The sequence below is a fragment of the Nesoenas mayeri genome (assembly GCF_963082525.1).
Source record: "Nesoenas mayeri genome assembly, chromosome: 16".
Lineage (NCBI taxonomy): Eukaryota > Metazoa > Chordata > Aves > Columbiformes > Columbidae > Nesoenas > Nesoenas mayeri.
In genome coordinates, this window is record NC_137562.1 from 16,252,466 (window position 1) to 16,275,717 (window position 23,252).

Sequence of the window (23,252 nt, forward strand, 5' to 3'; positions counted from 1 at the left end):
AGGAAATGTAAGTGCAATTACTTCATGAGGGAAACAGACCTCTGGTACCGCACACCCTACGCAAACAACACGCTTGAATTTAGAAACGGAGGAAAAGCCTCTCAAGGAGCAGCAGTGGGGCCTTTTGTGGTATGTGCTACACAGTAACACTGCGCTTGAGCGTCACACAGGAATAGTCAAATACACTTACCAAAATGTGCTTGCAAGTTTTTTTTCTTAATTATGGAGGTAATATTTGATTGTCTGTCTTAATCTAGCCATAGATTTTGTTTATAACCTGTTACAGATTTCATGGATTACCAAAGACACATCTGCTAGATGCTGATGTCCTGCATCAGTACAAATAAGTAAAAAGTACCACATGTAAACTCACTTAAACACATTTATGTGCTTTCCAGAGGCAGGTGTTGGCTGCCGGCCCTTCCCCAGAGGACGGAGAAAGCAGCACCGGGTCAGACGAGGAGCGCGCACCTGCCTGCTCTGGGTCAGCCTTTGGCAGGACAGGTGACCCGTCCCGCGGGGCCCGTGCTCCCGCTCCTCTGTGCGCCAGGCGGGGGCTCCCGAGGCTGCCGTGTGTCCCTCTGCCCACGACGCCGAGCCGTGGGGCTGTTGTTTCACGGAGGGCCGGTTCCTGCTCACGCCGCTGCTGCCGCGGCGCCTGGCGTCACTTCCACAGCTTCGGCTGCTAAAGGGTCTCGCAGTGGAAGGTCCAGGTCCTGAGTCCCTTCATCCCTTCATTTCACAGCCAGCTGGGAAAAAACTGAGATCATCTGCTACACGTTCTCCTTGGTAACGGCACCGGGCTTCCTCTGTTCCAGGACCTGCCACCAGCCCTGACGCATTAGACGGCTAATGCAGTATGGCACCAGGCTCTGATTTTAAATAGAAACCTTTATTTACATCATTATTAACATCCAAACACAAAAATCAGAAGAGCAGTAATACCTTACAACCAGCTCTCTTCTAAATCAGTCCCCATGATCCTTCTGTTTTGCAACATAAAGATACAGCTATTTCAAGCAATACTTAATGTAAACTAAATTTAAACGCAGTTCTCAATACTGTATGCCTTCTCCTGAGAATTTTTAAATATTGCTCTCAGAATTACATCATCTCGTGCTTGCTGTATCATTGTCATCCGGTAGTCCACACATAAATTCTAAAATAAAACGTGTGCTAATTGGTACAACATTCAAATAGTTTTGTCTTATGACTGAAAAATGGTCCTGATTTTCTAACTTTAAAAGCAGTATTTTAGGCCAAGATTGGAAGAAAATACTACATAGAAATTTTAGATAACCATGGTTTCTGTGACTGAAAGAATAACAGAGACGTAGCAAAATGGAGCTCGTCCTGCAGCAGTGGTCAGAGCTGCCTGTGCTCGCTAATTGTTCCATCACTGTTGAAAGATGTTACACAGGTGGTTTTTCAAAACCATTCGGAAAAATCTGCTGCTATAGAACCGAACCAGAATCGGGGGATATTAAACGTCAACCGCCGCGAAGGTCGGTCTTGGTTCCTGCCAACCAGGTGCAGTTTTCAGATCCGTGCTGCCCAGAAAGGTGCCATCAATGCTCTTTAAACATCCTCCCTCTCCCCTTCATCAGGCTGAAACTAAAACTCTTGGGATTCAGCAAAAGTAGGTACTGGAAAGCTCCAACATTCTAAACACAGGCGAGAAAATGATGATACTCTATACCATCAGTCAGGTACCAGTTACACATAGATGTATACATAGAATCGCTCATTTAAAAGCAGAAGAAAAGGGCATGATGTATAAAATCAGTTCTAGTCCGAGAGCTCTCCTAATGACAGCAATCAGGGCTTGTGGTTTCCATCAATGTAATGAACAACTACAAAGTATAAGGACTGTTCTACTCCGAGATAAACAGCAAAGGACTGTTGCCTTTCAGCTTCAGTAGGCAGCACTTACATCTCTTGTTTCTTAGAACGTATCTATTTGTTGAGTAAGTTCCTCAGGCTTTTACAAGTTTTGCATTAAAAACACACATGAAGCGGACTGAAGGTGTCAAATAAACACTATTGCTAATCAGTACGCCCCGCACTGCCTGCAGAGCCAGGCTTGCAGGAAGCAGCCGGAGCGACTCCACGTGCCCTCTGGGACAGAACTGGCTGTGTGCTGAGGTGGTGAGAATATCTATTGTTGAAGTTATTTCTGTTAAAATGGAAGATCATTAACATTTTGAACAATAAACCACCTGGCTTACAGTACCGAGAAGAGTTAATCAGGAACCTGCTCATTGTTTTCACTCACTTGGGAGAAGCCACTTTTGCATTGCACAGTGAACAACAGAACCACAGCACCACGAATCTTAAACATTCCTGGGTCATCCCGTGCGGAAGTTCAGAGGTTGCACTTGGAAAAACTGCAAAGGGATTTTCATTTCAAGGAACCAAAATAGAGGAGGAGGAACTATCAGCAAATAACAGGAATAAAGTTGTAGGCTGGCTTCAATACTGCTATGAAAGAAACCTGCTCAGAATGTACATTCATGACTATCAGAACAAGCCGATGAGGTGCAGACGTTTGGTTAAATTGTGGCTTCATGTCCTTAAAGGTTTCTCAATGTCATGTAACAACAAATATTCTGCAACAGACAAACGTTTTTGAAGAACATTTAGAGTCTGTTAAAATTGACCAAAAAAGACACAACTCAGACTCATCAACTGAAAAGGCAACGTATTCCAGAAAGTCACGACAGGTCGTAAGGTCTGACCACGCAGAGCCTGTGGGCAAACCGCCGTGTGTACAAACCAAGTGCTCTCGGAGGGAGAAAGCATTTAACAACTGGCCTGTTGGAAAAAGCTGTACGTTAAACATGTAAAAATAATGAATGGTGAAGACCAAAGAGGAGAAGGACGTGGGCCCGAGTCACCCAGCTTCAATGGCCTTGAATCGGATGTGAAAAGGAAAGAAAAAGAGAAAATCTATTTGGACCTCAACTACACTGAGTTTACAGAAATCCATTTTGTTAAATATTTAGCTTCACGAACTCTGCAAAAATGAGTTAGTGACCTACAAAAGTCATATATATAATATATTATCTTAAAGATCGTATTTACAAAGTTTATTCACAAAAAGACTGCAAAATCCCGATTCAGCCGGCAGCGCCTTGAGTCGGCCAAAGTTATTTTCAAAAAGATGAACGATTATTGCTCTAATTTCCACACACAGAAAATGTTGCACTATGCAGTCTTTTCAAATAATTCTTAAGAGATTGTGTTTGAGCAGGACCACGAGTACACCCACCTTCATGTTGTCCTCATCAGAGATATTGCATGAATCCATGGTAGAGTCTTTTATAAAGTGCACTCAGCTGCACATCAATATGTAAATATTAGTCACAATTGTGTTTAAATAATTTAAATTTATTAGCCTCTCTTTTTACCCCTTGGCTTCAATGGACAGGATTTTGGACTAGTACGTGCACTGCTACTCTGCTTGGGAAATCCTGACTCGGGGGGTAAGAGATTAAAAGCAGCATTTATATTCAGGAATTAATATAAAAGAGTCAAGGCCAGAACTACATTCTCTGTCAGATGTTGTTCTAGAGAAAGCGGGATCCTCCCCGCGGGGCGGCGGCGCCCGCCCGCCGGCCCTGCGCGGCACCGCCGGCTCCGGCGCCGCGGGCACGGCGCCCAGCACGCCCGTGACCCTCTGCACACCACACCGCCCGGTAACACGCACGCTGCTCCTACTCAATCTGTTTGTGTTGGGGTTTTTCTGGTTTGTTTTCCTCTGAATGAAGTAACTTAGGACATCACGGTGATTAACAGGAAAAGTCACGTATTTCCATAAGGCCAGCACGAGTTGCCGTGAAGAATGCGTAGCTTTCCTTTGTAATACTAGTGCATCGTTAACACAGCACATTCTTGTGCGAAGAGACCGGTCTGGGTGTCAGCAGTACTTCTGTTAAAGAGAAGGAACAACCAACAGAGAAAATTAAAAACCACCAGCTGAAAAGCTGGTCAACATACTGCTTTCTGAAAAGAAACGCGGCCCCAGAGTTTCCTAAACATGCTGAGTACCTTCCCTGTGTGACAGGCTGGTTTGGAGAATGGGATATTTCACTTCCATTTCCATTCTCCTCTGTTTATAAACGTACTTGTTATATTGACATCCTCCAATACCTTACTTATCCCCCTGAACTCTCAATTACTTTGGCTGCTTCCTTAGGTACCTTAGACAACATTTCATGAGGTACGTTCTACTTAATAAATTTAGCTTATCTCAACATTACATTGCTCATCCCTTGGTATTTAGTGGAAAGACTACAGTGAAATAGTATTTTAGCCTTCTTTGCAGCGCCTTATTAGCTCGTTTTCCCTTAAACTAAGGGCCTACGTGTTCCGTAGGTTCTTGCTGCGCACACACCGGCTGTTCTGAGGTGTTAAAAGGGTGAGTAGCAGCAGCAGCTCCTGCCAGAAGGAGGATCCTGCGCTGCCAGGACTGTTGGGCCGACTCACGAGGGCCATCATATATACCCTTTTACGTCTGCCGAAGATGCTTTTCATAGTCTTTGTGTTTTGCTGCCTGGGGTTTCTCCAGGCTCGGAAGTATTTATCCTTTCTGCAGTTTAAGCCTTGATCCTACCTATAACGCTTCTAAGTCAGCAGCTACCCACAGCCTGCAGCTTGGGTTCATCATAGGTTCGATTTAAATATCATCAAAAATAAGGTATCTCTTGGGACGTACAAATGGTAGGTCCACAGATGTAAATACAAACAGGATAACTGAGAAGAAGATTAAGCCAGAGGAATGGCTTAAGCAAATTGTATTCAATGGGAAAAGAGTCAACAGATCTTTTCATCCATCTTTATGTACCACTGACCTGGTCTGGACCCAGAGGCATCCCTGACATGGGCATGGCGTTGATGTTCATCTGTCCCATGTGGCCACCGCTGCCGTTCATGTGCATCATGCTGTACGCGGTCGCGTTGCCCTGGTGGCTGAACTGCTGCTGGGGGAAGCTGAAGCACAAAAGGGCAGATCAGATTACCTTCCAAGAACTTTACATATTTATATATTGCTTTCCCTGCACCGGCTGTCAATGTGTGAGATAAAACTATTTTTACCATAACTTGTTTCTACCGAATACCTGCTTAACACAGAAACAGAAACTTCCCTCCCGAAGGAATTCGGAATTGTTCCATATAGGCAGAAGCATGCATATGTATTTCCCATTTAACCTTTCTGGAGGGTTCTGTTAAGGCTGTACCCTTTGTAATACTACTCCAAACCGCCATATTTCACCTCCCAAGTTATTTTTGTCAATATTCAAAGACTGACTGTTGCTTTCAGTTACAAAGACTGCAGAGGTCCAATGTGAATAAATGGAGATAAGCATAAGTGACATTTAATCAGTCTGTTTCCTAAACCAGAGCAGGATCAAGGGCAATACAGAGGCTAGAGACAGAATTCCTCTTCCCTCTTCTTTTCCTCCTCCAAGCTACTTTACACGGCTTCTGCTGTCGACAGAACGAAAGGCACTTTTAGAGCTTCGGAGGGCAGGTGCACTCACCTGCTCCTGGCCATGCTGCCCGAGGGCCAGCCCTTCATCTCCGGGGACTGGTACAGGGGCGCTGCCTGCGGGTGCTGCATCATGGCGTTCTGCGAGGGGCCCATTCTTGACGTGATCATGGGGTTGGGAGGGCTCGGTACTCTGCTGTACGCAGGGTCAGGTTGTTGGCTTAGTCCTTAAAAGATGAAGGACAGACAACACAGTTACCATCACCCAGCACTTGCAAGTTTATCTTCTTGCAATGATAGTAAGGGAAAAATTAGCCTTTATTGTAGAACTATTTTTGTTTTTTCAGAATCATTGGTATTTAGGTAGTTTGGATTAATAATAAATGAAGAAAGTGAGAAGAGCAACAGACAGACAAAATAAGCCATGTTAGCACCCGTACCGTAATTGGGTGGGTAGGGGAACTGCTGTGGAGGAACTTGAGCCATTGGGGGGCCGGCCAGAGCACTGTCCATGCTTCCTGAGGCTGTCACGTTTGGCGGGGGGCTGAAGGCCTGAGGTTGCTGTTGCTGCTGCATCATCATTGCCATCCTCTGTTGTCTAAAATGATGACTTATTAGCTCCCTGTTACGCTGAGCCACCATTTGAGCATTAAGAAAACCTTGCTGCTATCCCCCAGAGAAAAGAAAAATCATATTAGAAAACACTTTTACAAATGAAATCATGTCAAGAGTCAATCAAATCCCCTACACTCTAAGGCCCAGCATATCCATTATCAGAACAGAGAGTTAACCCACAGCCACTACAAAAATCATCAAAATATCAAAGGTTTTCATTCAGTTGTCATTAGTGCTAAACAGTGATAAAGTAGATTAGCTACCATATCCTACATGGAGGAGACTACTGGCACACTGTACTGACAGCATGACCTAAGGAACAAATCCCTCTGACACCTCATGAACAAGAGAGGTAAGAAAAGCACCTTTTAAAATGGTACAGGGGAAAAAGGAATGTCGAGGGACCATGAAAAGAGATACATATTCCCAACAGATATGTAAAAGATGTGTCTATTTAAAAACTGCTGTTTCAGCTGGTAGTGTGTAATTACTCACCTGTGACCCCACCTGTGGCTGCATGACTGGTCTCATCACGGAGGTATTGCCACCCCCTGGGCTTTCCATTTTCATTTCAAGCGCTTGACGAGTCTGATTCATAAACTTGGAAAAAGACATTTTAACACTATTAGCTTGAAATACTAGTATCTGAACAAAGTAATGGCAACTCCTCCAAAACCCACTCTTTACAGACATCCCGAATCTAGAAAGTGCAATGGTTACTTTTTGCCTTGGTTGATGTACCTGGATATTGAACTATTTGGTTAAGCAGCTCAAACACACACACAAGGAAAAACCCTCCACACAGTCCAGCACTCATTTGCTTTATTTTTTTTCCTTCACCTGAAATTAGCACTTTTTAAGAATAAATACAGAGCAGACTGTTCCAAATCATGTTTTGGGCAGAAGAGTATAACCACCAGCTTTCCTTAAAATAATAACATCCTGTCTGCCTTCCTCTCCATCACAAACTCCAAAGCCACATGGACTGAGCTGGTGCCACAGAACCACCATGAGCTAACACAGTGTTTCCTGAGGATTAAACACTCTCATCCCACATCACACGGCACTATCCCAGTGTCTTCCAAGTTAGTTTCTACACTGTGTTTGATACCAGGACTGCATTTTCACATGGGGAATTCCATGCTGAAATCGTGCAGCAATTTTTAAGCAGTGCTTTCAACCCACTCTTAAGGCCTATGTGGCTGTATCTACTCTTGCCCTAATAAAATACCTGAAATGACATCAAATCAATAAATGGAAAGCAAACCAGTATTTCAATGAGCCTAAATGATTAGTTAGAAAACACAGTGAAAAAGAAGTAACTTTAGATTTACAGGAGAAATGCAGCTGCCTATTTAATGATCCCAGTGAGGCTCAGAAAAGAACACCAAACCTACACACGGATAAAGAGATCACCCGGGGCTGCTCAACACCCGAGTCCTGCTCTCGGCAGCAACAGCGCCGCATGCTGCAGGAACCCATGCAATCGGTAGCCAAGGAGGCTGATGAAGGAGAAACGCGTGTTCTAATAAAGGTTCTCTCACTCTTGCAGCCATTAGGCGCTCAGCATGAAAAGCACTGCCAAAATGAAACATCTGTCCTTTCCATCATCTGCTGTAATGTCAATTTTCATATTCATGAGGCAACACAATTCAGTGTGCACTTTATTCCACTCTGAAACAAGAAGTGTAAATACAAGAACAAAAGCTTACCTGCTGCCCCTGCAGCCGCTGCTGGAGCTGCATGCGGAGCTGCTTTGGTGCATTGGTTCGAGGCCTCATCACGCTCGCCCTGGGATGCATGCTCTGCACTGGGAAACCGCTCTGCTGGCTCATCTGATTCATCACCGAATTAAAGGACGGCTGTTGTCCCTGAATGTTGCTAAAACCTCCGGGCATTGCTGTCCCTTGCCCTTGATAGGGCTGACCATACAACGAAGGCTTCTGCTCAATCATAACTGAAGATTCCTGACCTTGAAATGAATCTTGTTTGGGTTCCAAAGCTTGTCCCTTCAACAGATAGAAAGATGTTTTCAGTATATTTTCTTTGAGTAGGAATTCTTAAAGAAACAATAAATCTAACACAGCATACAACAATCAAGAGATTCTTGGGTAGAAAGAGCATGAACAGGTTACTATTAGTCAGACAAATGAAATAGCAACATTTAAAAATCATAATAAATTTTTAAAATCAGTACTGTTGCACACTGCTTACCCAGGCAGAGCAGTGTCGTTATTCAAGCCCTTCCGCGCTTTTAAACTGCTGTTTGTACACACGGCAGCGCGATTTTGTGGCTTTTAGCAAGTTCCAGCCGATGCTCAGAACGGCCCGCTCGCTGTGCGGGCCGTGCAAACGGGAGCCGGCAGCGCCCGCCCGCCGAGCCCCCGCCGGCCGCGAGCCTCAGGCTCCGCTCGGCTCAGCGACGGAGCCCGCAGCATTCCGCTCTGGAATTGTAACGATTTACGCCCCTAAAACACTCCCGAACAAACAAAACCCACAAAACAAACAAACAAAATGAAACACCCCCCTCCCACTATATACCAAGGCATATTACAATAACCTTAGATAAGAAGATGGCATTTTATGGTTTTGTGATGCACAAAGAAGCATAACCAATACTGAGCTTCTCCAGTGAAAACCACTACTCAATGTAGATGCTTCCAATGGCAGATTTAGGAGAACGAAGACAAGAAGTACGGAGCACAGAGGGAGTGAGGAGGTTCTCTTCACTTTCAAGTAAAAAAATATTAAAGTTTTTGGAAAATAACTGGCCAAGATCTCTGTTTACTTACTTGGTTTACGAGCTCAGGAATTCCTAACGCTCTGTCGATTTCTTCCAGACTGGTGACATCCGTATTGCTCAGCAACGTGTGCAGCTGATCCAAAAGGGCCCTTTCATCATTCTGGCCTTCCATACTGGGAGCCGGACACAAGAGGTCATCCAAAGAGTTTCTAACTAATTGTCTGTAAATACAAGAACATTACAGCCATTATGGACTATAAAGGCATATATCATATATTGACCTGGAGACGATTAAGCAGTATAATCACTCAGAAGTAAGATTTAAGAACTTAAGTCCCAAATTCAGGTCCTAGAGTGTCCGCTCAACTGCCATTCGTCCTTCAACACATGCAGATTCTCTTTCTTCCTGGCTTCTGCATGTGCTACAGAGACAGGACTCTCCGATTTCCCACCTCTTTCTCTGTGACTCACTCAAGGACTGATTTTGTTAGCAATGCGTTTTGTGGAGCGGGGTTAAAAGAGACCCAGTGTCACATCATGAGAAGACAGCAGCAGAAATGGAAACATTCCTACTCAAATGTGTTATCCCCACTCTATGTGCTACATTAACTTTCTCCAGGTCTTAAATTCTTCTGACAAACAGAGAACAGTTGTATTTAAAATCACCCTAAAAGCTTCCCCAGTTGTACCTGTTCTGCGGTGCCCGCGATGCTTGCTCCATGGACAGCATGTTGTCCGGCCACGAGCTGGGCTGGTGAGATGGTCCTGCCTGTCCATACGGGTTCCCCCCCATGCCGATGTTCATCTCATTCAGCCCTGCAAGGTAAAACATCCATGCAATGTTTAAAAACAAAAAGTACCACCATGCTGTCCCAAGGGTCACGTAAAGCATTGGGGATGACCACACAAATTGTCGAGCAGCTTTGCAAGCTTTCCATTAGCACTGCTAACAGCCCTTCATAATATCAGCACACTCTCATATCACCACAGATGGCACTTAGTTCCTGGAAGTTAGCAGAGCAGTACTTCACTAACGAAATACACACAAATTACCCCTCGAAATCTGGAGACTCAGCATTAATTACCTGTGTACGAAACACACAGCACCAGAAGAAAAAGAAAACGCCAAAAAATCATCAGGTGTCCCAGCCAGGGAACAACAGTCTTTACCTCAGAAAAGCTTTGGATGGAAAGCTGGTATTCCACCCAAAGCAAAAAGATTCTGACACTGCACGCTCAATACGGAACTAGTGAACTCATGCTGAGGGGAAGAATACAACATGCAGAACTTACTCATGTGAACCATCTGCTGCTGCAGCACTGGCCGCGCACCGGGGACGCTGCCGGAGCGCACGGGCAGCCCGGGCACGGAGCCGCCGGCCGCGGGCCTGGGCAGCGCCGCGCCGAACTCGGGCCCCGGCCGGCACACGGGGTCCGCTCTGCTGCCCTTGGCGCCCGGCAAACCCCATTCTGCCGCCGGGTGCTGGCCCACCGCCGCGCTTCTGCTGGGAGCGCCTCCTGCCGTGAACACCAGAACACACAATGGTCCTTCACATAGGATACATTACACATTGTGGTAACAGAATTGTTCCTATGGGGTTTTGTTTAACCAACAAAGACACCCACCAAAGGTGGAGCAATTCCCTGCACTCCTACAACAGTACCTGAAGCTGACCATGCCAAGTTCTAATCAAACAACTATACTCATCTAAACATATTTTAAAGTATTAATGACTGACTGCCATCGTGACCTGTTCTTGCTTCTATCTACTGAAAACATATGTTAAATTCAAAACTCGAAATAGTAAAAAATGATTTAACTACTAAACACAGTACTGGAAATAAATACACAGATGGTACACCGTTATGTTCTTATAATTTTTGCTAGGGATAATAATTAAAAAGCATTTATATGCTGATGATAAAATTAATACTCTTTAACGTTAAGGTTTCATCTAACCAAAACTCATATTATAATCTCGCAACATGTTTTACATAAAGCTTTTTCCTTTACAATGAGGTCTATTTGTACGAAAATTAACAAACCCAGATTTGCTCCAAAATTTTCCTGGTTTTCGATCATTCTTGGACTTCCACCCATCAGGCTCTGCTTTTGTAACACGGAGAAGGCGCTGAGGTTCCTGAGCGGCGCGGCCGGGCTGTCCAGGGACGCGGCCCTGGCGAAGGGCGGGCGGGCAGCCTGCGCCGCCGGGGGGCTCCTCGTGCCTGTCAAACGAGACGACGCATGCGGCGGCACGTCTGGAACAGGAGGCACCAGCAATGACTTAAATACGCCTGACCTGTTTATGGGCACACGCGTTTGACCTTCAACAAGCCAGGAACAGTTCTGTTTATGTTCTCACTACACAAATCGCATTATGAGTACATAGTTAGAACCTTTCACAGGAAAAGCCAGATGCAGTTCCTTTTGGCCCTAGACATAAAAGTGTTCATTTTAATTTAAGTTCTATAATGAATCACGTTTTTAACATTTTGAAACGCGCTATTATGACAGATGCCTTGATATATGCGAGTGGACTGCCCAGCCTCTGGATAACTCTCACGTGGAGACAGAACCAAGTCAAACGATGGTTTGGAACAGGCTGAATCCAGAAGCACCGTGTTCCTGAGCACAGCATACAACGTGGACTAATTCAACCCAGAAATCACTCTGCTCCACCGCCAATGGCGTCGGTGGCCTTACGTGTTCTTGTACCTGGTTTTACATTTCTCATTATCCATGTCTCGTGTCCTTAGGTCACTGCAGCAAGTCTATTGCCCTATATAATCAGGCGCTGACCCCCGTTACAAGAGGAAGCGAGAAGGCCGATGGCGCTGGCCTGGCAGCAAGGCTGCCCTCAGCCCCCTCCTGGGGGGCACGCGCTCCTCAGCGCCCAGGGGCGCGGGTTAGCCTCCTAGCGCACAAAGTGGTTTTGCACACAGTAAGTGGGCAGCCAAAGCTTGCCACCAATCCCATATTATTCCCCTAGTCATCTGTAAGGAACACTGATTTTAATTTGCAACTCTCAAACATTTTTCCTGATGTCTCAGAGAAATCTACATTAGACAAACGCAGAAGAGAACACAAAATCAGGAACTGATGTTAACTTTATTCATTGTGTATATAGCAGATGAGTGCTGTCGAGACAGCGAATGCTGTACCTAATTGCCTATGAAAGCACAATTAGCCATTCTGCATTACATTTGTCCTTGAAGATACAGGAGATCAAGGAAGAATTCTCTAAGGGTTTGAGAACACATTATGTTTACATTGGGCAAGAAAAGAACCCTAATTTTAAAACCAAAGTGACACTAAATTCCTTACCCAACAGTGCATTTCCTTGAAATAATGCTTGCTTTGTTCCAAGGTTATTTCCATTTGCAGACATCGCACTATTGTAAAACTCTGAACTAGTCAGATCACCTAGAATTGCATCCAAATTATCCAAGTCACCACTCATCTGAAAAGACACAGTGAAACACCAAGGTTATTTACTATCACATGGCTTTCCTCCAGCTTTTATTTAGCTCCTCACTAATCTGAAAAGATGTAACTATGTGAAATTGCAGATATTAAAGACTTCATGTTAAGGAAGAGTTTGTAAATATAGGCTACCTTAATCAAACCATAACTCGTTGATAACATTAGCCCACAACTTCAGTACGGCCCACAACTTCAGTACCTTTGGTTATACAGCAGTTCTACAATAAAACCTGATCATACAGTGTCACACCATTTGCACAGAACTTTCTAGACAAGTTTACACACTCGTGCAAACAAGGGCGTTCTTTATTTAGCCGTTCGCTGGAATAAGAAAATATTGGTTTGTTCGCTACCATCACTACATTATCCCGTACCTCCTCCCGGGGTTCCGGTTTTATCTTTGTCTCTTTTTCTTGACTGGAAGTAGGAATTGTAGAACTACTGCATTGTCCCATTTTATTATCCACATTTTCTACTTTAGGCTTCAGCTCTTTGGAAAGCGGGTCCTTCACATCATCTTTATCCAACAGATACCTCAGTAAAGCATTGTTTTCCTTCTTCTTTGGGCTCAGTTGCTCCTGTTTGACGGTGCCTTCTCCGCAAGGGGCTGTGTTACTAACGTCATGATACGTGTCTTTACCAGTAGCTTCGGCTGTGATCTTGGCCACCTCTGCTGGAGAATTACCGTTCTGTAACAATTTATGCAAAATGCGATGCTTCTCCTGCAGGAGCGACCCGTGCACGTTCGAGGAGGAGGATACCCCCCCCGACGTGGACGAGGACACTCCCGAAGGGCTGGTAACGCTGGCGGAGGATTCTTTACAGCCCGAGTCCAAAGGGGAGTTTGAAGCTGTCGAATGGCCTCTGTCATCTGAGGAGCATGTGAGTAGCTGAAGCAGTTTTTTATGCCCTTTGCTTTCAGAGGGTGCTCTCTGACTTTCAGATGCCTCCACACTGCCCTCTTTGCTGTCTTTCTCACTGAGGAGATCCCTGCTGTTCGACTGGCAGATGGAACTTTCCACTTGGTTTTGTTCACAGTACAAACCAGAAGGGCTTTTGGAGTCCTGGGTACTTGTTTTACTTTGCTGAGATACACTCATGTTTGGGGAATTATCCAATTTTGGACCCGGTGAAGAAAGTGTTGATAAAAGGGAAGTTCCAACACCCTCACTAATGGCTTGAAGAGCACTAAGAGAACTGCTAGAGAACGTGTTGCTGCTGGTGTTGCTGGCAGATCCCATGGGAGAGTGCATACCTGGATCACACAACAGAGAGCCGACTTATTAGACCACAGCGCTGTCTGTATCTGCCTTTCCTTCAGTTTACGTATGACTGCCAGATTCAGTTAATTATTTTAAAATAATTTAAAAATTAATAATTTTAGGTATACTACACTTATGCAACATGTACAACAAGGTCATATAGAACTGTTTAAAAGGACGAAAGATGGAATTCAGATAGACATGAGAAAAGATGGCTTAAAATTAAAAAAAGAGAGATTCCAGCAAAAATGAAGTACCTGTAACTGGAGAAAACTGGTGCGAACTCATTTTTGGGCTCCCTCGATTCCTAGGAGATATCATTAGATTCTGTTGGTTGGAAGTTAAACCTGGACTACCATGTGGTGGGCTGCTCATACTTAACCCGTAGCTGTTGTTCTGATAGGCAGAGGGCTGCATTCCGGGCCCAGAGCTCGCCGGCCCCACGCTGCCGGGGCCTCCGTAGCGGGTGCCGCTGAGCTGCCCCGCGGCGCCGGGCTCCGCCAGCCCGTAGCTCCTGCTCTGCGCTGCCAGCCCGTGGCCGGGGGCCGCGGCCAGCAGAGCGCCGGCAGGGCTCGCGCTCCCAGCCACCGCTGTTCGGATGTTCTGCCCAGCTGAACCAGGGTTTGGCCGATATCCATTTTGTTCTCTGTAAGTTCAACAACATCCCCAGAAACCCCACAAAACAAATTAAAACCTTATTTGGAATCAAGTGCTACAAAGACAGAATAACATTGTTAAATAATTTTCCAATTTTTGTTTTCCAAAAGAGCAGTGAGAATTCAGGCTTCCACAACAGCAGAACTAAGCCACGCCACTCACTTATTCGTTACAGAAGTGCCTGGTTCTTTAGGTGCTTTGAGCTGTACGGACAGGCAGCACCACCCCTCAAACAGCTTTCCTTCCTCAACAGTCATCAGTCAGACTTTTCAGTTTAAACATCTTCCTTCTCTGGGCCCCTTCCTGAGCCAATGTGACACTGTTCCGCTGCGCACACTAACGCTGCCCTGAGCCAATGTGACGCTGTTCCGCTGCGCACACTGACGCTGCCCTGAGCCAGTGTGACACTGTTCCGCTGCGCACACTAACGCTGCCCTGAGCCAATGTGACGCTGTTCCGCTGCGCACACTGACGCTGCCCTGAGCCAATGTGACGCTGTTCCGCTGCGCACACTAACGCTGCCCTGAGCCAATGTGACGCTGTTCCGCTGCGCACACTAACGCTGCCCTGAGCCAATGTGACGCTGTTCCGCTGCGCACACTAACGCTGCCCTGAGCCAATGTGACACTGTTCCGCTGTGCACACTAACGCTGCCCTGAGCCGGTGTGCCGCTGTTCCGCTGCGCACACTAACGCTGCCCTGAGCCAGTGTGACACTGTTCCGCTGCGCACACTAACGCTGCCGTGAGCCAGTGTGACACTGTTCCGCTGCGCACACTAACGCTGCCCTGAGCCAATGTGCCGCTGTTCCGCTGCGCACACTAACGCTGCCGTGAGCCAGTGTGACACTGTTCCACTGCGCACACTAACGCTGCCGTGAGCCAGTGTGACACTGTTCCGCTGCGCACACTAACGCTGCCGTGAGCCAGTGTGACACTGTTCCGCTGCGCACACTAATGCTGCCGTGAGCCAGTGTGACACTGTTCCGCTGCGCACACTAACGCTGCCGTGAGCCAGTGTGCCGCTGTTCCGCTGCGCACACTAACGCTGCCCTGAGCCACCTCAGCTCCTCGGTTTCCAGCATCTGGGGGCACTTGAATGCCAGTAGCAGACAGATTCCTTCCAGAGCGGCATTTCAATTATTCTTGCAATTAACAAGAACTGCTCCCAGGAAGTGCTATTTAAGGTACATTAAACTTGGAGTCATCAGTGATGCAACTGAGGGGGTTTTGTTGTGTTTTTAGTTGGTCTGCAGTTAAGAAGAGTAAGATAAAGCATGTACCTGAGCATTTCTACTTTCAGCATTTCATCATAATGAACGTTAACTCAAATGAATAACGAAGATCTAACACAGGCTCCACGCAGGCACTGAGGAAAACCCCTTTGGACCGGTACTGCCCTCCTGCCACCCAGGGCAGTCAGGAGCGTCAGCGTTAGGCTGACACGTCTCTGTGCATCCAGTGCAACTCTGCTTCCCAAACTCCCTCTGAGTTTCGATCAGATAAAATATTTTGATATGCTATTTCTTCAGATGTATCTTTAAAAGCTATGACACTTAAATGACAAACAGATACCACTGGTTTCACCTTTGAAGAAAGTGGGTAGAGACAAATCCATGGCGGTCATTAGTCACAGGGTTTCGAAACAGTTTACTTTTTGTTTGTGCCGTCACTATGGTGCCATCCGCTAAAGAGAACCGATACAGCGGTGTTTCAGCATGACCTTGCGTGTAAGCTGTAAAGGAAATACACACATAGAGGTCATATTTAAAAGCCCAAGAATTATAATATGCACTCTACAGATATTTAACATGATACCCCTCATTTGCTGAAGACTATAAAAAAAAGAAAAAATAGATATTCAGAAAAAGGGAAAAAGGCAATATTCCACATTTTCTCCTAAATTAGTAGGGGAAGATAAAAGGCAACAGATGATTTTGTGCTCACCATGCACAGGTGAGCTCTACATGCATTAGGATTTCCAGGGCTAGGTTAGTAGGTTTCTGTGGCTTCCCCCTAGGGAGCAGGTCTAACCGACCAAGTAGGAATTGCGCTAAAATATACAGGTAATTGATATAGAACAGAAATGACGCTTGGAAACCTTCAGATGGACTGTTTTGAAGTTTAAATGTTTAAAAGTTATTTCCATTTAAAAAAATGTTAAAACCATTGCTTTTAATTTGAGCTCCAAATTTCTTGTAAATTTAGGATTTATTTAATGAGTTAAGTCAAAGAACTTCCAATGGAACAGCAACTCCGTTTTCTGCCAGTCTGAGTTTCTCTTGATTTAACATCCCCTCTACCTGAAGTACTTTGTGAACTCTTGAAAACGACCAGAGTTTAGAGAACTTAGAAAATGTCGCCTTTCTTCCTGAACACGGCGGCTTCCCTGCGCTTCACCACGTCCTGGAGCGAGCGCTACACAACACTAACACCGGACACCAGAACACCCTGAGCCTCTGTGTCTCCAGTAAGAAAAAGGCACCACCACCACTGTCACCACCCCCAGCGAGCTCCCCTGGACCAGAGCAAAGGAGGAACTCAAATAAAAGGAAAACTATCAGAACAGACACGTTGGAAAACCAAAATAATGTCCATCAGAATTCCTATTTCTCAGGAACTCATCCTCCTTCAGCTTTGCACTAAGAGCCACAGCAATTAATACTAACAAAAGATAAGAAAAAACATGAACGCAGGCAGAATTTAGCATTTTTGCAGCCACGAGGAGAAGCAGGATGACCGACCATTGCAAACAGATTTTTACCTTCATGATAGTGGCGTTTGTTCGACCACGACTGCCCATCACTATGGCATAAGAACCTCTGAATGCACCGACGAATGATATCCTCAAAGCCGGGTCTCATCGAAGACCGCAATGAGTTTGTGTCGATGTTGACAAGTTTGCCTGGAACAGGAACGTGCACAAGTTCAACTCTTTATGACTATGCCAATACTTTCATATAGATACGATACATTTCAGAAGGCTCCAATATCACCAACTGCTCGTCAGCCTAACACTAAATTTGGAGTATGAAGAAGTCACATTTATGAATAATCTGCCATGTGAGAATATGATGCCACTTGTTAAACCATCAATATTCAAAGGGATTCAGATAACTGAAAATAGAACCTTCCATCTCTGGCACCCAAAGGATGCACACACAGTAAAACTTTCAAATATACCGACCGACGACATCCACAAATGAACATTATGAACACTATCTGGCATCTGAAAAAGCCCCATCTAGATTATATAAGTATTTCAATTTAAACAGCATAAACCACTTTGAACATTAGCTCATGTTCTGTGGAAAAATACACGCATTCTAACGAACTCTCATTAGGTTCAGTTATAATTTAAAATATTTCTTACGTGTAAAGGAAAGCACGATGACGACCGTTTGAAATGCTGTCAAGTTAAAACACAAGTAATGCTCTAACGCCAACTTGCTGAACAAGAGCGTTCTAGCATAGAGACAGAACGCGCGTCCCACCGCTGCTGTTGGCGCGGCCAGCCACGGCACAGGGCAACAGAACCGCCGGAGCCGCCAGCGCCAGCCCTGCCGCTCACTGCAGAGCCACGGCACAGGGCAACAGAACCGCCGGAGCCGCCAGCGCCAGCCCTGCCGCTCACTGCAGAGCCACGGCACAGGGCAACGGAACCGCCGGAGCCGCCAGCGCCAGCCCTGCCGCTCACTGCAGAGCCACGGCACAGGGCAATGGAGCCGCCGGAGCCGCCAGCGCCAGCCCTGCCGCTCACTGCAGAGCCACGGCACAGGGCAACAGAACCGCCGGAGCCGCCAGCGCCAGCTCTGCCGCTCACTGCAGAGCCACGGCACAGGGCAACAGAACCGCCAGAGCCGCCAGCGCCAGCTCTGCCGCTCACTGCAGAGCCACGGCACAGGGCAACAGAACCGCCGGAGCCGCCAGCGCCAGCTCTGCCGCTCACTGCAGAGCCACGGCACAGGGCAACAGAACCGCCGGAGCCGCCAGCGCCAACGCTGCCGCTCACTGCAGAGACGCTCTGCACGTACTTGCTCCTCTTCAAACAAGAGCGCGCCCGCACAAGAGATGCCTCCATACCTGCTTCCAGGTACACTTCTCACCTGAAAGATCGTGTCTTGTAATAAAGCTCTCCGGGTTTGTTGGAAATGCCCTTTCTGCAGTCGTGATACGCCGCGCCACACAAATCATACAGGACTGCAAATCTGTATGGAAAAAAAGAACGTTTTTGCTTTAATTTCTCTTCTGATTTATTGCACTAAAGCATCTAATAAAACAGCTGAAGTGCCTTTCACTGTTAAAACGGAACTATAAACAGTAAGTATGGAAGGTTTTGCATTCTGTTCCTACTTACGTAACAACGGATTGCAGAAGCCACCAATTTCATACCATACACTGAATACCAAAAAGCTTTACTCGGAGTTTTCTGTTGTGCACCATAACTCCCCAGAATCTCCTACCTTCCCCCTCCTCCATCATGGCTCTCGGCTGAGATAAAGCAAAGCACTGCATTGTTTCGTATCTCTGACGCGTATCCGGGAGGCTGCCGACGTCTTCCAAAAGATCATGGGAGGTTTTCACCATCATCCGGCAATTGAACGTGTGACTCTTCTGTCGGAGGGTTTCATTGGTCCAAGCAACTCCATTAACTTCAAATGATACAGTAAAAATGTATCAAGATGTTAAGATAAAATCAATTAATAACTGTTTTTTCTGACTTTAGATACCTTGTTTTTAGACTACACACATTAAAGAACATTTTAAGATTCCTTCTCAATATACCATTAGTTTTATATCTTGGGAATAGCAGCACTGATAATCAAGGAATCTCTTCCCCTACATGACACTTACAGCCACTGAAGAGCTGAAAAGTCTTTCACGTATTTAGAACTCGAGCAGTTCCCTCCACCCTGTGTCATTAGGAAACTCTTACTGCAGTATCCGTGGTTTAAGTTACAAGTAAACAAACTGCAAAGGCTGAAGTACGGTGCGAATTTCCCGCACACTTACTTCTGGCGGTGTTGCTTTAGTAAGAACACAGTAATATTTTCCAAGATTAACACAGTTTAGTAGTCAAATATTCGTTGTATAAGTAATTTCTTTTGAAAGGCTATCCATCACGAGTTAGGTTGTTTTCTCCTCTGTTTTCAGGTGGGCTAGTAACAGTGCAGTAAGCCAACCTGTATTACCTGAAGATTTAGGCAGGTTTTTAAGAAAGTCCTTCCGGTCCTCTTCATGCAAGATGCCATAGACACTTGTATTAACCAGATCTTCCTGTTTGTATTGCAGGTACTGTGTGACATTTTCTGACACAAATACGATGTTCCCATCTCGGTTTACAACAAACAGGAAACCGTCCAGTGCCTGAATATTAACATGACAACGTGTAAGACACACTGCCGAATTCTGACCATCGCCCATTTTACAAACTATGTGGGTGATGAACGTCCAGTTACAATACAGGCATTTTCATTAGTAGTGCTAAAGCTTTGAATTTTTCTCTGAGAAAAACTGTGTCGGGTAAGCAAGAATTTAAATATTAAAAATGAATCCGTTCAGTTGTTATTCCTATGAGCTCTTTCACCATGATAACCACCTTCGTGTTTCATTCTTGCTTTACTTCAACACAAGATAATGACTGTGTAACATTATTTCAATAGCTGGTAAATTGAAACCAGAAGAAATTCAACAGAAACAAGTAGTAAGACATGAACAGGCAGGTATTTCCACTAGTGAGGGATAAGGGAGAGGGCCTACCCATATCCTAAAATATTGCATTTTCTTAACTGAAAGAAAAACTCAGCATCTACGTGAAACAGTAAAGTTTCAAACGTGCTCTTTAGTGCACTTGCAAATATGGGATTGGTTTTCTGGGCATAAAGAATCACAGAATCACAGAATGTCGGCAAAACACCATCCATTTATTTTAATGACTATCTCCTAAAGTAAAAGTAAAATATTCCATGTGCAAATGCTATTCTTCTTTTTCCTTCGACAGAGAATTTCAGCAAAATTAAGAAAACATGAAATTTTATTCCTGACCCTTTCACATACAGTTCTGGATAGTTCTTGTGTGCTATTTATTACTATAGGATTGCAGGCTTTATTGCAATATTTTCACCTGCCTGAAGGATTTGATTCCATAGAGATTTATTAAAGCCTAATTTATACTCGCCTGTAATAAAAGAGGTCCCAGTGAATCCTTATCAATAACTCCTTGACCTGTAGAAGATACATCAGCTTTCTGAACATCATCATCATTAGAAACTGCTTTTCCTGAAACCCAAAAGATATATTTTGGTAAAGAAACATTTCAAATGAAGACCAGATTTAAATATTTACAAGCCAGATTCTAGGAAGCATGTGAAGAAAGGCAAGAAACCCCACAAATGAGACAGGAGGTCTCATATATTGACAATTTGCTTAAGACTAGAAAAAGATGCCACAGCTACATAATGCAGAACTCTGCTCACACAAACTGACTTGACAGAGCCAAGAGAAACAAGCAAATAAAATCAATACATCTGACTGGAAGTTTGCCCCATATTTTTCTAAGGAATCAGTTTCGAAGCATTAAACTCACTTGAAGCACGAAGTTCCGCGAAGTGAAAGCCAACAGTTTGCGTTCTACGTACCGCGGGGATTTGGTGTGCTGTACCCGCAGAGGACACAGGACCATCTGCGCTCAGCGTCCCCGCGGCCCAGCCCCAGCTCTCCTGGCATGTTCAGGACACCGGCAGGGAAAGGCCGTTCCAGGCTTTAGAGCCCTGATTTCCAATTAGAAAGGTGCGGTAAACGCTTCCTTCCTTCTAAACAGACAATTAGTCAGAGTCGGCAGACCTTCTCAGCCACAACTGCTCGTGTGAAGAACACTACTAATTTCTCAGGTAACTGCTGCTTCGGACAAGGAATCACAAGAAAATGAAATTACTTCTTTTGGTTTAGCAGAGAACTGTACCTTGCTCTTTTATCTGTCGAATCTGTTTCACGGTTTCTTTCAAAATAGCACATTTGTCTGGTTTGACATTAAAATTGTCAATGTCGCTCAGATTAGCAGATATCAGTTCAGCCAGTTCTTCAATGTATTTGCTTTCCTGCTCGCGCCGACGCTTCTCGCCACCGCAGGTCAGACTAGGAATCACAAACATCATTTCATATACATACCAGCATATATAAAAGCTGTGCTCGCTCTGTGAACCTCAATGTACTTCATGTAACACCTGCCTATTAAGCCTCGGTAGAAGTTACTCTTCCAGCAAACATAAATCTGAAGGGCACGTGCTCGTGTTTTGTTACGTTGCTGTTTGGTTTGAGCTTTGCTGGATATCAGCTATTGATTCTATTAGTCTTGGTTTCAATTTCTTGTTTTACAGTTTGTGTTAACCATTACTATTACTAGGTGATCAGTGTTGGGTGGCAATCCATCTTTTATTGCTTCCAATACTAATTCTAGACTAACATTTCCAATAAGGACTGTATGTTACAGAACCCCAGGGTGTCAGGGGTTGAAGGGACCTGGAAAGCTCACCCAGTGCAATCCCCCCATGGAGCAGGAACACCCAGATGAGGTTACACAGGAAGGTGTCCAGGCGGGTTGGAATGTTTGCAGAGAAGGAGACTCCATAACCCCCTGGGCAGCCTGGCCCAGGCTCTGCCACCCTCACCCCAACAAGTTGCTTCTCAAATTTAAGTGGAACCTCCTGTGTTCCAGTTTGAACCCATTGCCCCTTGTCCTGTCCCTGGTTGTCACCAGAAGAGCCTGGCTCCATCCTCCTGACACTCCCCTTTATACATCTGTAAACATGAATGAGTCTCCTCAGTCTCCTCTTGTCCAGCTCCAGAGCCCCAGCTCCCTCAGCCTTACTCTAAATTGCAATGAAAACCTGAAAAATATTTTCAAAACCTCCTAATACAAAAAAAGAGAGTGGTCGGTATAAACCTACCTTGCACCCGGTGTATCACAGGGTAACGCCTTGCGTTTCCTTGACTCACTGCTCAGGCTATCCAAGGAGTTTTCTCCTAATCCGCTCATCTTGACCATGCATCAGCAACTGAAAGCAAAAAAATCAGAACTGAGAATGAAGCTCTCAAAAGGAGGAGCAGCCACGGGATTACTCGGCACGTGTACAAAGCCCAGAATTACACTGGCATCTCTTTAAAGCACAAGTTCTTCTGCAGCTGAGCAAATGCTACAATGCTTAACATCAAATTATATTCATAACCAATCCCCATCTCAATTGACAGGCATTAGTAGAGGACGGAAAATATACTTTGTACATCACAATGAAATGAAAAACGACAGTAAAACATAATCTTGTATTTGAAATAATTCCAAAAGATGCCTTACTCTGTAGCTATGCCCATGGACTGCACAGACAACAAGTTGGTTTTACACCTAAGTATTTGATACAGAACCAGGATGAATAAGACAAAAGCCAATATACAGAGAGATGGAAGAGCAAGCCCGGAGGCTTCAATCATCTATTCCTTCAGGGCAAAAACCTCGCCAACACTTCTGCAGCGGCCCACCTTACAGGCCATCCAAGAAAAATACACCACTACGCCACTAGATGACAGTAGAGCACCGAAGAACCGCAGGATAACATTTTCTTCAATTAGGCAGCTGAATGAAGAGCTACTCACCTGAACAAGCAAGGACTTTCAACAGCAGACGATACAAACAGGCTCTGATCAGGTAACAGCAGCTGATGCGCTGCAGCCGATTCTGATGAGAACGTCTGACTCTCAAGCTCCTGTGCCCGCAGACCCCGGCTCTCGGGAACGGGAACGGGCGCACACGGGAACGGGCGCACACGGGAACGGCGCACACGGGAACGGCGCACACGGGAACGGGCGCACACGGGAACGGGCGCACATGGGAACGGGCGCACACGGGAACGGGCGCACACGGGAACGGCGCACACGCAGCATGGGAATGGCGCACACGGGAACGGGACGGCGCGGGAGGGCGCGGGCACTGCAAGCGTGTCAGCGGCCGC

General features: G+C 45.5%; 1 protein-coding gene across 3 annotated transcripts in view; it reads right to left on the reverse strand.

Annotated features, from left to right (window-relative positions):
• Window positions 1-3,099: 3,099 nt before the first annotated feature.
• The window catches only part of NCOA3 (nuclear receptor coactivator 3), a 62,438-nt gene continuing 42,285 nt past the window's right edge, over window positions 3,100-23,252 (reverse strand). Inside the window, exons 2-22 of one of the 3 annotated variants that reach the window (XM_080354907.1) lie at window positions 22,197-22,304; window positions 21,212-21,384; window positions 20,429-20,529; window positions 19,443-19,617; window positions 18,714-18,902; window positions 18,357-18,458; window positions 17,015-17,155; window positions 15,838-15,985; window positions 13,853-14,241; window positions 12,708-13,588; window positions 12,175-12,310; window positions 10,896-11,075; window positions 10,143-10,367; window positions 9,539-9,665; window positions 8,899-9,070; window positions 7,819-8,115; window positions 6,602-6,706; window positions 5,932-6,154; window positions 5,544-5,718; window positions 4,854-4,992; window positions 3,100-3,931 (exon numbers count right to left, since the gene is read on the reverse strand). In XM_080354907.1, coding sequence (XP_080211033.1) covers window positions 3,920-3,931; window positions 4,854-4,992; window positions 5,544-5,718; window positions 5,932-6,154; window positions 6,602-6,706; window positions 7,819-8,115; window positions 8,899-9,070; window positions 9,539-9,665; window positions 10,143-10,367; window positions 10,896-11,075; window positions 12,175-12,310; window positions 12,708-13,588; window positions 13,853-14,241; window positions 15,838-15,985; window positions 17,015-17,155; window positions 18,357-18,458; window positions 18,714-18,902; window positions 19,443-19,617; window positions 20,429-20,529; window positions 21,212-21,384; window positions 22,197-22,294 — 4,188 coding nt within the window. In that variant the 5' untranslated portion in view covers window positions 22,295-22,304 and the 3' untranslated portion in view covers window positions 3,100-3,919. Of the gene's footprint in view, window positions 3,932-4,853; window positions 4,993-5,543; window positions 5,719-5,931; window positions 6,155-6,601; window positions 6,707-7,818; window positions 8,116-8,898; window positions 9,071-9,538; window positions 9,666-10,142; window positions 10,368-10,895; window positions 11,109-12,174; window positions 12,311-12,707; window positions 13,589-13,852; window positions 14,242-15,837; window positions 15,986-17,014; window positions 17,156-18,356; window positions 18,459-18,713; window positions 18,903-19,442; window positions 19,618-20,428; window positions 20,530-21,211; window positions 21,385-22,196; window positions 22,305-23,252 lie in introns of those variants that run through there. The other 2 variants (XM_080354906.1, XM_080354908.1) reach the window with 2 other exon arrangements.